Consider the following 14,579-nt stretch of genomic DNA (forward strand, 5'->3'; position numbering starts at 1 on the left):
ACAGCACACTAGTACTTTAATTTCAAAATGGAAATTATGTTGCTTATTTGATATTGAGGCTGCTTAGTGTGCCATGCCAAAACCATTTAATTTAGTTCAAAGGTGTTTAAAATTCGACAAAATACTGTAAACTGGTTGATATTCATATCCATGTAGACTGTTGGACTGGTAAACATTTTTTCCATCTTGAAGACTCTCATCTAATCCGATTACTACTACCATTAGCATGGCAATGCAAAATACTAGTCCCAACTGGTAGAGGCATAAACATAATCAAAACTTGAAACACCTTTACGTTAGTCCTACACTAGGAATTCTATAGCAGTTTTGAGTGTCCTGCCTCCTGCCATGAAGTATGGACAATTTCAAAGGCTTGGACTAACACAGGTTAAGTTGATTACATTTGTGGTGGTGCAATGGTGCTCCACTGCTCCTCCAAGGCTACCAAGTTGACATCCATGACATCTGATATGATTTTTACTATAAAAAGTCCTAACATATAGGGAAGTAGTGGATCTTTGTAGTCTTTGCAATGCCTCAAAAATAGGGTTTTCTGAGCTAGAATTTGAAATGGAGTTTCATGCCTGTCTATTTTCTTTTATTACTAGCTTTAAAACTTCGTCGTCATCTCCTCTCTTCCATCATGCCCCCCGCCATATCTTTTAAAGTAAAATGTATGCAAATGCAATATATGGATCTGGTTCCTTTAAAGCGAGTCTTCTCACTTGGGAGTGTAAAATGAGATCTTTACACATTTTTGTTCTTCGTTTTTAAATTCTTTTTTCTCTATGTCGTGCATTGCTTGTGATCTGAACTAAATTATCATCTATTTTAATTTAAAGTTCCAGCTTTTGATTTGATAAGAGCTACCCAATTTTGTTACTGTCATTTCCCGTCATGATCTGTTAAAGAAACTAGGAGGAACTCTCAACTCCCACAAGTATGGCTATGTTTAACAATCCAAAAATATTCACCCATGCGTTGTACGGGTTACCCACGCTAGTGTTTTAACTTTTAAATGTTTGCTTGACAAGTTGACATAATATCGCAGGAGGAGGACGCTAGGAAGTAGGAATTCAACATTCAGACTCTTTAGGGCATATCAAGTTTTATCCGCTGGCTAATACTTAACCATAAAAATCACTTAGACTAATCATTTTAAAGAGGTTGAAATTATTCTTAGAAAAAAGAAAGAGGTTGAAATTGCGGAAACAGTAGAAGGCACGAATTTATGCCTTCATTTACTAGTTTTGTTTATAAAACCCAATTTGTCATAGTCTTCACCCAATTTATGCCTTCAGTTTATTTTTCTCTCCTTTCGGACGTGTGACAGTGAGATAAAACGTTTGTATGTATAAATGGCGACGTGAATGCATGCATAAAATTAAATGACCTTTCGTAAAAAATGTATGAACTATTCGATCTATCTAACGTAATTTTTCTAAAAGAGTTTAGATGACTAACCATTTCAAAAGTAGATCCTGATTCGAATTGTAGACTACTACTTCGGGTGCAACGGTGTATTATTCAATCATACGTATGTGTCATGTGACTTATATTAGATAGTTTAGTTTAATTTTTCATTTTTTTAAATTAAATTGTAGGGATCTTTTTGTAATATTTTTATTTTTAATTTAATGTTTTATTAGAAGATATTTTTATCTTTAATTAATTCATATTCTTTCTTATTCTAAATTAGTATTTCCTTCCTGATGTCACTTGCCTATAATTTAATTTAATATATTATTAAAAGATATTATTATTATTATTGTTTAATCTTGAATTTTTGTACCGTAAGTTCCACACACATCTTATACCTATTTATGTTTTTCTTTTGTTATCACTTTCTTCTTCTTTTTTTTCTTTTATTTCAAAGTTCGTGCATCTTATGTATGTGCAAAGAATATACAACATTTTTTCCCCTCTGTTTGTATGACATCACTTATTACCCCTGTCATATTCTTTATTTTTCATTTCTATCTTTTCCTTGAGTATGAAAAAACCATGTCAATAAAGGAAAAATCAGCATTATTCATGACTTCTTCTTCATGTCTAATAGTTAGGGTTCTTTTAAAGTGTAAATTGCACATTCAGTTATATTTTTATTAATCTTATTTAAATCATGAACGCAAGGACTACTGTTTTAATAATTTCTTAAAGTTCAGTTTGGTGTTTGTATATTGATAGATTTATCTGAATGGTCTTCGAACCTATCTTTAAACATGAAGAAATAGTCATGTTAGATATAAACAATTCTTAAGTCTGAAGATCTTAAGCTATGTAAGAGTTGATCCTTGATATATTCTGCTGAGTTGTTATTTTCCGCTCTGCTATATATGGTCTTATGGAGTGTTGTTACAAACACTGTGATAGAGATTGCCACAGCCCACTGGAAAGCCTTCATAGAGTCATGACTAGTGAGTATTCTCAGGAGGTACAATTGAAGCACTATAGAACGTAGGATATCGATATAGATCTAATTTTACCTTTAATATAGTCGGCGTTGTAAGAGATATATAGCATTCATATAATTTCATTCAATAGCTTTAAGTTTTAGCCTTTTAGGAATAATAGGCAGGTAATAGGTGCTTGACATTAATCAGAACCTCTCTTATAGTCAAATAGTTAGGAATTTAATCTTTGACATCCCCAAATCTAAATGATATAATATTTTCATACATTTTTATTTTATCTAAATGATACGGGAATGTGGTTCCATTTAAATTCAAATTTGGACTTTGAATGCAATCGATTGACGGCCCATTAGCTTCATTCTACTTATGCATTTGAACTGTTATGTGTCACATTTCTGTAAACCAATTAAACTGTTTCAAACAGAAATTGACAACTTTATTGACCCTCTTAGGTACTGGTTGCTTTCATTCTCACTGTTTTATTTCTGACGTCAAAGAAGAAAATGATTAATGTGGGTAGTGAAGGGGCAAGGATCTGTTTACATTGCCATATGTTACCTACGGGTTACCCAGTTTTGTCTCCGTGCTTCCCAAATTAAGCTTAATTTGGGTTATTAGATTTTGCTTGCCTTGATTTTCCTTAAATAAATCTCCAGTAATTCTTTTTGTTCCCTAGAATTAATCAAGTCGATCTATTCGGATCTTTTATTTGCTCTCTTTTGAAATTAGTGTTTTGGTCAAAGAAATTACAAAAGCGACACTTTTCCTTGATATCTTTTAAATCACAGTGTTGATCAAAGTTATCAGCGGGACCCCCAACAATGAAAGAACAGGATGAAAAGGAAAAGAAAAAAATTAGGAACATGGGACTGAATTTTGAATTATAAGAAAGGACTAAGTGAATGATAAGATGTTTGTGTTGCTAGAGGGGGACGCGTCTTGGTAGCATAATGTGAAAGACCTAGATTCTGGGGGATCAACCTGATATAGAAAATATGCATGCAAATTAATATCATTTCGTAGATAGGGTGAGAGAAACCAACATGAAAGAAGATGGAAAAAAAGTGTCACTTTCTACAAAAAGCTCGACTATAAATTCTAAAAGGTTCACCCCATCCAGTGGTTTCACCGTCAGTAGCATTCAAATCAATTAGGAGATCTTCAAATTTGTACAATGAATTCACCCCATAAGATTCTTGGCGTTTATGAAATATTCTTGCATAAGTTTGAAACTTGGTCGTTTTGGAAACATCTCTATAAAACAGTTCATATTGCTTTATAATTCCTTTCAATACCGGGGCCGAAAATTATGTATATTAAAAAGTTGTTCATCCACCAATCCCATGACAGACAGAGACGGAAAAAAGAAGAAAGAAAACAGACACGTCGAGGAATCATCACAAAATCTTGTGAATATGGTCTAAAGCATACATGGGACCGTTAAGACCAACATAATGCTAAGAAATGAAATAAAATAATAGATTGTCAATTATGCCTCCAAATTTTGAAGAATGTGTCGATTCTCGTGAATATACTCTTTTGTTTGGCATCTCTGACCCCACCTCCTTTCACGCCAAAAAAATCTATTTGTTATGACAATACCATTTTGCAATATATTGTCAAATACATCGAAGTTCTTTTTGGACAAGCAAAACCATTGAAAGGATCGGAGCCTCTTTGTGCTTGCTACTCTCACGGCTCTCATTGCAAATATTTAACCGTTGTTTCTTCTCGTGGATTAAACAGATTTGGGCCACTATTCTTCAACACGCTCAAAGTCCTTAATGAAATCTGAAAGCAAGGAAAGAGAATGTGGATCACTTACTTGCTTGTACGCGGAGGCATCAAAATCACCACCACATATACTTTTGATTTACCAGGAATAAAACTTAAATGTAACTTTTAAGTGTTTCGGCGATGTTTAATTTCTAATCAAAATATGAATGTATATCTCACTATTAAATGAGAAAAAATGTACCAACACTTTCTCTTTAACAAATTGATTTACACTTCTTGAACATAAGTGATCCTGTATTTTTTTTTATCTTATACAAAATTTTCTCAATTATCATAATAATATATCATCCCATTTTCTTTGACCTCTAGCTCTCGATTAATATTTTTTTGTTGATAAAAAAATAAAATATTACATTTGTATAAATTAAATAACAAAGGGATACAAAATATTAGATTATACAATAAAGTTGACACAAGAGTGAGTCCGAAGGGTACCCACGAGAGGACAGTTGAAAAATGGGCAGGCGTGCAAGAATATTAATTAGCTTAGGAAGGAAAAGTTGATTTTTTAAAATATTTTTTAGAAAAAACATTATATATAAAAGGAGAGAAATAGAAATAAAAGAGAAAAAATTGCGATAAGATGTTGAGTTATGTGAAGTGTTGCTTCATAGACCCAAAATATAAAATACACTATATACGTATTTCAAGGGGTATATCTCTATTCTCTAGTGTTATGAGTCCCACATCAAAGAAAAATAGAAAAATTAAACCACCTTAATATTGTAAAAATAGAAAAATTATACATGTATAACAAGTGATACAACAAATTGTACCACCTTAAGAGAACGAGAAAAAAGAGAAAATTTTGAAAAAATGAGTAAATAAAGATAGATACACCCAAAATATTGTATGAATAGTCGTATGTCTATCATATTTCTAAAAAATATTATATGAATAATACAAATAATTTATTGCTTTCTGCTGAATCCTTATATAATTGATTGACTTGAAAGTATCTTATGATATTAGCTAATAAGTAAATTAATAAATGTAGAATAACATAAAATTAGAGTGATATATAGGATACATAAAATTAAGAGTTTCTAAAAAGAAAAAAGGTAAAAGAGACTTTAAATAAATTAGTGATGAGGACAAAAAAGAAAAAGAAAAAACTAACAACTTATAAACACTAGTTGAAATTTAAATATACGTAATATAAAAGCTCTTATTTTGTGTCAAACACTTTTTATTTTTATCAAACTAACTTTTAAGTTAGTAGAGTAACTTGTCAAACACACCCACAAACTCCTAAATTAAATAAAAATTAATTTAAAAGATTTTAAATAAAAAATTATGACAACCAATCGAATTTGTATAACTTTAAAAGTAAAGAAATTTAATTAACCACAATTAAAAAACTAAAATTACACGTAATCAATATAAAAAGTACTGTTAAGTTAATATTTTTATAACATTACTCATCCTCAATTAATAATCAAAGGATTAGTATTAGTAGCAAGGCTTTAGAGTGATAAAGATACCAATGTAGGGAATAACCACATGTACATATAACGCACACGTGTAACTTGACTTCTCTTGAACAAGAGGATAGGCTTATTTCTATTTGTGAAAGAAAAAAAAATCAATTTATGGCTTATTTCTATTTGTGTTTTAAATTAATATGGTCAGAAACCACACCGCCTTCTCGAATGGTATAGGTTGCATGCGGCCGGTTTTCGGTTTCCCAATGTGTGAAAATAAAAATTGTTGACTACAAAGGCTAATCCAAGGAACGAACTAATATATTAGAAAGATGTGAGTTTAATCACGTCATTCATATAAGAATCTTATTTATAGATGATTTATAATTATTTCTTGTAAATATATTCTTTTTGAGTCTTGAAACTTAACCTTCATAAATTCTCACGACGCACTCACCTAATCTAGTGGATTGGTTTGACTTCATCAATTTTGTCCCCTTCGAGCGCTAGGTACTTGTGACCAAGTTTGAGTGGATGTGGTTGGTGGGTCTAAACTCTAAAAGTTATAAAATTATGGAAGATGAAAGAATGGTTTCCACAAATGTTGTTCCTTTTGTTTGTGACGACATTGCAGGTTAGACCCACCAATAATGGGGGGAAATTAATCTCTACTTTATAAGACTCAATGTTTCTTCTCCTTTCTAAGAAATCAAAGCATAGGCCATTTTCTGTTAGTTTATTCATAAACTTTTCTTTCTTATTTGGAGTCCAACAACAATACTTTTTTCCCATTAATATAAAATTAAGAATGGAGGTGTATTTGCCATTCAAAAGCTGCTTACACATTGAATTGTCCATTTGTTGGAAAGCTCATCCATCCATGCAAACTGACCAAACTAAGGAATGACGGGAAGAAAAAAAAGTAAATAAAGAAAAATGTCTAAGAAAAACCCTCCAAAATAACTTGGCTGGTGGAAATAATTTGGAACAAGTTCTCAATTTTTTATTAAAAAATTATTATCTTTTCTCTGTGCCCAATGAGTGTTAATGCACAATTGGCTTTCTAAAACTTTGAGGAAGGAGGGAAGGAGAGTGTTTATTTCTGTTGACAACAAACAAAAGCAAAAGGCTTTCCAATGCTTAACAAACAAGAAATTTAAAACCAGATGCTACCTTTGCAAAGATGACACGAAATCCATTTTGATTTTATTTGACGGGTATTCTAGATTTTTTTCTCTCCATATAATCTTACCATCTAATTTATCTCAGAATCATTAATTATGTTAATATTCAAATTAAGGATAATAACATATCATCTAAGAAAAGAGAGAGAGAGAGTTAAAAGCACTTGTTATGATTGATGCGGTATCAAGAATTTTCCATTCTTTTTAAAAAAAATTTCATTTCTTTCCATCCCAACCCCGCTCTCACTCACATATGTCTTGTTTTTTTACATGGCATCATGTTCATGGTTGATATTTTGCATTTTGGATTGGATAAAATACAATGATTTGGTGGATTGTATTGGCGGGATACTTATTTTTAAGGGGAAAAGCTGTAACCGTTTGAATATCCAAATAATAGATTCTGAAGCCCACAAATTATCTTTACTTTGTGTTTGGTTTTAATCAATGACATCAGCAGTTTTAAAGCTTTGTGTTATGTCATAATTAGGATTTTAGAAACAATTTGAAAGTTAAATTATCACTTTTTTAGTTAGGCAACATGTCATACTTATAACTTAGGGTGTAGTTCCCTTGGTTCATAAACATGCGTCAAATTTTTTTTTTATAAATTCTTTAGTATCTTTTTCTTAAAAAAATTGGATAGAAAACATTTTTAAAAAATACTGATGGAAAATTGATAACTGATTTTTAATTTTATATTTTATGATAAAATGTATAGTTGTGAAACTCCGTCTAATTATTAACTCGATCGAGATAGTGAGTCATTGGTTCAATCGGTGGGTTAGTACTTAGATCGATTTGTTCCGTTATATATTAAAAATTTTAAATTATAAAATATCTCTAAATACAAAGAGAAAACAATTACATTTTATCTCTTATTTTATATATATATATATATATATATATATATATATATATATATATATATATATATATATATATAGTTATCAAACTCTCGAGTTAACTCGTTAATTATTACGAGTTTACAAATCTACTTGTCTTATGCGAGTTGATTCTTTCTTCGATCTTTTAGTAGATTCTGGATAAATTCTATAAATCCTAAGTAAACGTGGTAAACTCTCGAGTTTATTACTGAGTCAACGGGTTAGTAAGTTAAAAAAAATTAAACCAAAATATAAGTCATTTTTTATTGTTTTCTATTTTGCATTCAACATATCTTCATTTAGCATGTTATTCTCAAATACAAAATTTTCACCTTTAATAATATCAAATTTGTGTTTTCTAATAACATCAAACTCTCGATGAGAATTATCTACTACTATTATAACATCTACAAATTATTGTCTAATAGTGATGTATTATTACTAGACTTGATTATGTAAATATTTTAAACTTTATGATGTGTTATTTTACTTTATTATATTATTAAAATGTTTAATTAATATGTTATTTATAAATATTTTATTATTATTTTTATATGAAGTAGACTCTTACGAGTTTACCAGTCAAATCTATCAAACTCTCACGACTCTACATAAACTCTCAAATTTGATAACTTTATATATATATATATAAACCTTTGTGTACAAATGGGATGCTGAATCTCATTCAATGACTTATCATTAATTTATAGCCAATGATGTGAGTTTAAACATTGAATGTTCATTATAAAATTTTTACCCTCTAACCAATTTACAGACGGAAGATATGTAGAGATAGATTTGTCATGTAATTTGTTTTACCTTCTATGTAACAAAAGTGGCTTTACCTATTATGTGTGGTTTCACATAATTCATAGTATTAACATAAAACTTCAGTTCATATAATTCATAATTTCTATACTAATACTTTAATTGTCATTAAATAAATTCTATATCAAAGTAGGAAAAACTACTTATAGCTTTTCTATACTAATACTTTAATTGTCATTAAATAAATTCTATATCAAAGTAGGAAAAACTACTTATAGCCAACATTTAATGTAGTATTAAATTTTGTTTGTAATAAATCACTAGGTGGATCTAGTGGTGAGGTTAATTGTATAAATTTTTTATTGCTGTTATTATAAAAAAATTGTTTATAATGAATACTAGCATTAGCCAAATATATGAAGTGACACTTTGGTCAAACTTTGACTAGAGCACGAAGATGAGCTAACTACTATATCCAAACAATAGACAGCAACATCAAGATTGCAGGATATCGGTAACCCGTTAGTGTATATTGTTTTATTTTATTTTTAAATATTATTGTTATATTTTAGGCTTGGAGAATTTGTCGTTACATATCCTCAGAACTTTATAATGGATCAGTTTCTTCATATTAAACTTAAAAAGTGATTTTTAAAAAATAAATTTTTAAAAGAATATTTTTTTAAATAATTTAGAAAAACAACACGTAAAAAAAGTACAAAAAACTACTTATTTTATTCAAACAATTTTTTTTTAAAAAAAAACTTAAATAGACGGACTGCATATTTCGTTATAAGTATTATCTCCACATATATTAAAAGGTTTAATTTTCTGTAAAAAAAGTTTTAATTTTAATATATGATCAGTATGAAAAAATTTATCCTCGAATTAATTAGAAATTATTCTAAATAATTAAATGTATTTTTTTAAAATAATTCTTATATAAATAATTAATACTAATTCAGTCTACCTTATTTGATTGAATATTACGTATGAGATATTGTAAATTCTCTTATGTTGTTTTTGATTTTAACATATAAAAAGAAATATAAGCAGTTGTTGATGTTATTATACACAACAATGGAATGATTGTATAAAAGATTTTGTTATCCGTCTATATTCTAATTAAAAATATTTTCTATGGATGATTCATATAATAGATATAAAACATCTCTAAATTTGGGATGTAATATATAATGTGATAAGAAGAAGAAAAATGAGATTAATCCATTTATGTCTTCTTCTAATCTTAATTAATTTGAATGGCCTCTTCGTGTATGTTTCTCGTAAAAGAGGTTAAAAGATACACTTTAGCAAATAGCTAATTTATATTTATATTATCATAAAGCACGTTGAAACATTAAAACTATTCCAATCAAATGGTAATTAGTGGAAGACATTGTGTGGTGAAGATGAGGAGAGAGATTTGAGCGAAGTTTTCGGCTAATCATTCCAATTACAACTTTTATGAGGAACCAAGGACTCTCTCATGCTCAAATAAGAAGTGATTAAATAAGTGAAGTTAGTTCATACCCGTGAAGGGAGTACTTGTATACAAGCATTATGGTGGGAGAAAGTGTTAGATTTGTTAGCTGCCACATGGGAAGCTACGTGGCTAAATGCATTTAAGTGCATAATTTGTAGGTTCGTGTTATTACCAATTCTTAGTGTATTCGGGTTAGACACAAGTGTCGACTTTGGTGATGTGTTGTGTTTGCTATGTCTTTGGAGTCCTCGTGTCAGGTGGTCTTTAAGAAAGAGTTTTTTTTTTATTACTAGAGAAGTCTCAATGAGGTGAGACAGATTTAACTATAAAAATCGTTCTAACCTCCATGTTCGTGTTGGTACATGAGAAGAGTTCTCACATTTTGGTACAGGTTGGTGGTGCAATGATGCACATGGTGCCCCTTACAAGAAGATCTTGCACTAGCACCAACAACTTCACTTTCATTCATCACCCACACAAGTTAATCATAAAGAAATGCACAGTTATGGTTTTGATTTTGTTTCAGAGTCACGGATCTTTTGGTCCCCCAAATTGGTGCAACATAGATACGAATCCTTTCATGGGTTTGTATACTGTATATTATTGTACAATCCACAATTTTTTAGTACAGTTGTAGATTGCTTGCCTTTGTGTTATCTCAAAATGGTTGAGACGAGTTCAGCGAACACACGCAGGTTTCACTTTAGGTTTTGGGGATCGAAGAGCTACAACGAAAACGAATTTCATTGGAATAAGATCATACATGCTGCAGAATTGTAGTGCATTTGTTTTATATATATTTGAAGCATCAATCACTTTATTTTTAATTAATTTTATAAAATTCTTACTTTAATTCTTGACTTTTAAAAAAACATTAACTTTAGTAAATAAAAAAAACTAATATAAAGTGATTAAATGTGTGTTTTGATTGGTGATTGAACTCACACCACAACTATTGAAAAGCAACGAATAAAACTATATTTTGAAAATTAAGAAACTAAAATTAAGATTTTATGATGTTATAAATTAAAGATATTGACACTTATACTTTTAAGGCCGAAAATGGAACATTACGCTTATTTAATATGATTATAGTTTTCTTTCTCATTAAAAGTAAGATAAAAAATAGTCTTAATGTCCATTTATACATTTTTTTTTAATTTTTAGTTTGTTTAACTAATAAAGGGATTGCTATTATTTGTTTATACTATTATTATAATAATAATAGATGTAACAATCAAGACCTCTAATATTTAAAGTAAAAAGCACAGAAAAGGGAAAAGGAAATGAATAAAAAGCAGAAAAAAAGAACATAAAAAGTTAAATGTTTCAAATTGCCCGCGCCTAAAATTCTCTCGAGACACACTTGTGCAGTGTTTTTATCACATGCATACTTTTAGTATTTGTCTCCATGCTATTTTTTTTCTGAAAAATATATGATTTGATTGGATTATGCATGATTCAAGACACTAAATGCAAAATCATTATACAAGTATGCATGTCAAATTGCAAACCCATATCCATGGTAGCGTTATTTTCATTTCTCGTGTCTTTTGACTTTTAGTCTTCTCACGATTTTCTTTAGGTATAAATGAGCATTTCCTTACATGCATGTTAAATTAAATCCCTACATATGAAAAAATAAGCATAAAAAACTTATAAAATGGTGGATATAATTAATGAGGAAAAATGAAATAAAATCAATATTATTAAAAGTATTATGTAAATAACATAACTCAAAGTTATTTAGAAGAGTTCAACTTTTTATATTCATTCATAATCCCTGTTTTGTAATTTATATTTTTTGCAAAATTAAATTATGCATGCGCATTAATGCTGTGAGTTGTCCCTCACTAGTGTGTTACTGTCTGTTATCTCAGTGAGCTGTGCTTGACCGAGAGACAGAGAGAGTAACGATAATAAGTAGCAACCACAAGCATGTTTAATGGGGAAAAAATACTAGTACTACATACATGAGAATTTATTAAGGTTAAGGCATTGAAATTGAGAAAAGGAGAGACGCAAAAAATGTAAAATATATATATATTATTGAAAGACAGAGTGGTGGAAAATGTAAATAAAATTTTATGAAGTGGTGACCAAACGAGGTTCCCCCCAATTTATTAAGAAATCATTGTTTTCATGGTCACCTTCTTCCTTGCAGCTGCTGCTTGGCCTCTCAACAACAGTCCAACTGTTGCAACCTTTGGTTTGTTCGTGTTCCCATCCACGCCCATTATTCTCAACAACATCATCAACACTTTGATCTTGTTCTTGTTGTTCCATTTTTTCTATCTCTTTTTGGTTATCCTCCACATGATCTTGTGTTTCTTGAATATCATCATTAGTCCAAAAGCAGAGACGAAGGCGGCCAGGGCTTCTCAGAGCTTGGAAACAAGATGGGACCACCTTAGTGAGTTGAAGCACTAACCTCCCATCTTCTCTGTGGGGCCTCACTCGTATCGACTCTGATCCTCTTATCGTTCTCAAAGGTGGTGGAAAAGTCCGAGCTGCTTCACGCACTTTCTTACTTTTCTGCTCCCTTGTAATTTCTGAAGAAGAAGAAGAAGAAGAGAGCAAGTCATCATTGCCAGTCTCAGCTGTGATGTCATCACTTCCTGTCTCATTCCCTAGTTTCTCCGTGCAGAGCTCCAAACTCTTGGGGCTGAGTCTCAGCAGCGATGATGATTGTTTCACCTCATATATAGAGTTGCTCACAGTCACAGTACTTGAAAGAGCTTGAATGGAGCTCCAATCTGTTGGGGTGTCGTCGGCTTTGTAATTGTCTTCATCGTCATAATGTGGTTTAGCATAATTGGATTCTTCCCAGAAGCAACAAGACTTGAAGGGTTGTTGAGGAGGAGGTTTTGGGGATGCCAACATAAGTCTGTGTAATCTTGACTGGCACACAATTGCAGCCATCTATTCTATTCTGGAAACAGAGATCAGAAGAGTATGTGTTTGATGGGCATTGCATGTGTGGGGAGCTGAATTTGTAGTCCCAAAAAGGGCCTCTTGTTATGTCATCTACACAGCTTGGGATTGGGTATGGGAGCCTTTCTTTCTTTCTTCCCATTTTTATCATGTTACTCGTCAAATATATTATTTCTTTCTGTCTGTGCAGGTGTCGAATGATTTTTTTTATTTTTTATTTCCTTTTTCGCGCCACTTGTTGAATTCTACAGTGCCTCAAGTCCACCACACAATACAAAAGAGAATAAAAGGAGATCCCGTGTTGGTTGTTGTAGCTTTTGTTTCTCACTTAATTTGACTCAATAATAATAAATACATTCCCGCGGAATTTCCCAGTCTCAAGTCTCAACTCTGCACAAATGAGGGTAAAGGGAAAAGTGGGTTATTCTTTTCTGCAAAATTAATTACCAAAAGAAGGCCAGAGCATTGAGTGGATTCTCCCAAATATTGCCTAGCTGATGGTGATTGCTTGGTTTGCTTCCCTGTTCATGTCCGACTTCTATAAATAGTTTTTTTAGGCAATCCAAAATTCTCTATGGTTCCAAATCTCATAGAGTCAAAGTTTAGGCCGCTGCTGGTTGCTATTAGATCTATTTCTATTTCTATTCAAAAAGAGTGATAGGACTAGGAGGAAAGAAACATCTTACATCAGCCAACAAAAAAGAGAAATACTATAATCTTCATCCAAATTGACGAACAGAATGTTATATGGGCTACAAAATAATCAGACACCAAGGATGTTTTACAAATTAACACCATCATAAATTTGTGACACAATAAATGGCGTGTTTGGTGCATGCTGGGAATATTGACTTCTACTATGCATAAATGATTGTGTTTGGGGAAAATTGGGAGCCATAAAAACAGGATCCCAATGCTTTGTTTTTCTATGTAGCCTTTGAAATTCAGGGATTTATACAGCAGTCGCTCCACGGCCAAGGGGCATGACCCATTCTTAAAATAAACACTCATACACATCGATCATAGATGTCTACAAATCTATATAGCTCATATGCTTTGTAGGTAATGTATTGCAGGTGAAGATCATTAATGTAGGCAACTCAATATGTTAACAATCACCGTTTGATGGCTTGTTTTTTTATCTAATTGTCCATCTAATTTAAATAAATGCCTTTACTACAACTAGCTCATGTGCTCATAATATTTTCAATACACCAAAAATAAATTACAGCTCGATGATTGCGGTTGGATTGGTAATTGCATCTTTTCTGAATGAGGAATCAACTTTAAACCCAAAGCAGCAAGTTTGCCCCAGCCACTTCACTAAAACGTACGGATATCTCACAAAGGCATGTCCAAAAGCCATTTGAAAAGGAAAGGAGTGATTCTCCACTAAGCTCACCCTTTACCATTGTCGGGTAAGATTAACCAATGAATCTTAAACATGTTTTGTAAATGAAAAAAATAATTAATATCTAGCTCTTTGATTTTATTTTATTTTTGGTGGAACTATCTAGCCTTTTGATTGATCTTTCTCTAGTTCTCTTATTTCATATGTTATTATAAATTCAGGCTAGTTAAGACCACAAGTTAACGACCTAACCTAAATGCTTAAAGTGTTACACGGCTCATTTCATTTTTTTCAAGATTGCCCTGTACGCCTTTTAATATATTTTTAACATTAT

General features: G+C 31.1%; 1 protein-coding gene across 1 annotated transcript; it reads right to left on the reverse strand.

Annotated features, from left to right (window-relative positions):
• Window positions 1-12,045: 12,045 nt before the first annotated feature.
• LOC102662055 (protein FANTASTIC FOUR 3) lies at window positions 12,046-12,882 on the reverse strand. The gene has a single exon (XM_006590329.2). It carries the CDS (start codon window positions 12,880-12,882, stop codon window positions 12,046-12,048), a length of 837 nt encoding a protein of 278 aa, XP_006590392.1.
• Window positions 12,883-14,579: the final 1,697 nt, after the last annotated feature.

Source organism: Glycine max, chromosome 11, assembly GCF_000004515.6.
Source record: "Glycine max cultivar Williams 82 chromosome 11, Glycine_max_v4.0, whole genome shotgun sequence".
NCBI classification, from domain to species: Eukaryota; Viridiplantae; Streptophyta; class Magnoliopsida; order Fabales; family Fabaceae; genus Glycine; species Glycine max.

Coding starts and splice junctions, on each gene's coding strand:
- LOC102662055 (XM_006590329.2), bottom strand. CDS start 12,882: ATGGCTGCAATTGTGTGCCAGTCAAGATTACACAGACTTATGTTGGCA.